At 55.2% G+C, this 1,401-nt stretch overlaps 1 protein-coding gene across 1 annotated transcript; it reads right to left on the minus strand.

The window, feature by feature from the left end:
- Nucleotides 1–48: 48 nt before the first annotated feature.
- MAA_10492 (uncharacterized protein) lies at nt 49–877 on the minus strand (the record flags this gene model as incomplete). Its single annotated transcript, XM_007828490.2, has 2 exons — nt 49–134; nt 172–877. The coding sequence occupies 2 exons, from the start codon at nt 875–877 to the stop codon at nt 49–51; spliced, it is 792 nt and encodes a 263-aa protein (XP_007826681.2).
- Between the last annotated feature and the right edge of the window lie 524 nt (nt 878–1,401).

Below are 1,401 nucleotides of genomic sequence, written 5' to 3' on the forward strand. Positions count from 1 at the left end.
AGTGCTCTACCGTCTCCGCCGCCTGTCCACAGCGACATTGTTCTGTCGTCACCCTCGCCTCGTTGATCCTGTGCAGATAGCTGTTGAGCCTGCACTTGCCTGTTCGTAGCTGCACCAGTATTCTGGCCTCTTGTCTACTGAGGTCGTCGTAAATCGTTCGCGTGTGCTTACCCGGGAGGGCTATGTCGATGCGCTGGGAATACTTTCCTACACCTGGCGGTATCCTTCTCTGCCGCTGCTGCTGCCTGCAGAGCAACAACCTTGTTCTCGTAGCCCGTGCTTGATAGATTGCTCTCCCTTGGGTGCACCCTTCTTTCGTTGCTTCGCGGGCTGCTGCTTTAGCCACCGTGCCGGGTGGGAAGCCATCCGCCCCTGCGGGAACCCATACCACGGAGACTGGGACATGCTGTAGATGAAGCTGCTTCACTTGCCCATATACTTCTCCGAAGGTGCGTTGGCCTGACTGCTGCCGCGGTTGGGCTATCACTAGCGCCGCGGATTTGTTGCTGGTGACGATTGTCACGTTCTTGTGTCGCAGCGTCGCCGGCAAATACCAGAACCCTCTTGCGATTGCCTCCAGCTCTGCTACGTATGGATTCAGGTCTTCCCGCGGCCCCAGAGTGGCCGAGTAGCGGACCAGCACGTCCCTCTTGCCCTTTGCCGTCACGTACTCCACGCAGCCCCCCATGCCGACAATTCCTCCTCTCTCGGAAGAGCTCGTCGAGACGACCACGCCTCGCGCCTTCCTGGTCAGTTGTGTCGCCTTGTCTCGATCGGCATAGCAGAGAACAGGGATGCGGCGCTCCCACGGCTCCATGGCAAACTCTTGGATCACCTCCAATCGCTGACCGGCTACTTCCTTGTACAATTCAGCCATCTTCTGCATCGGTGATGTGAACCGTCGACAGATCCTCATGTTCAGCCTTGCCATGCTCCCTCGGCAGCGTGCGGAGGTTGACCCAATTCTTGGCTGCTGTCTTGGCGTGCCGCTCAAGCACTGGCGCGATGCCTGCTTCAGCTTCTGCCACTGCGGTCGCAACACTGCGAAACGCGCCCGTCTAGCTATTTATAATTATAAAGTTAATTATTGGCAATTGCTACACGGGCCTGACGTTTTGGCTACACGGGCCTGACTCTTACACGGGCCTGACTTTCACCACTTCTGATTCGCCCATATTTTCTTGACCCACAGGTACTTCAAAGCAAAGGCGGTGTAGCCGGCTTCCCTAACAGTGCTTGAATCACCACGAAGGGGATCCATTCTGCACAATCGCTGGCGCAATTGATCTACCTGCACTATTGGTAACGATCTTATAGCACTCGTCAGTAACTGCCATAAAATCTAGTGCAACTGGCAAGATAATCATGAAACTAATGGCTAACTAAAAACAATACTTTTTC

Source organism: Metarhizium robertsii (genome assembly GCF_000187425.2).
Source record: "Metarhizium robertsii ARSEF 23 chromosome Unknown MAA_Scf_47, whole genome shotgun sequence".
NCBI classification, from domain to species: domain Eukaryota; kingdom Fungi; phylum Ascomycota; class Sordariomycetes; order Hypocreales; family Clavicipitaceae; genus Metarhizium; species Metarhizium robertsii.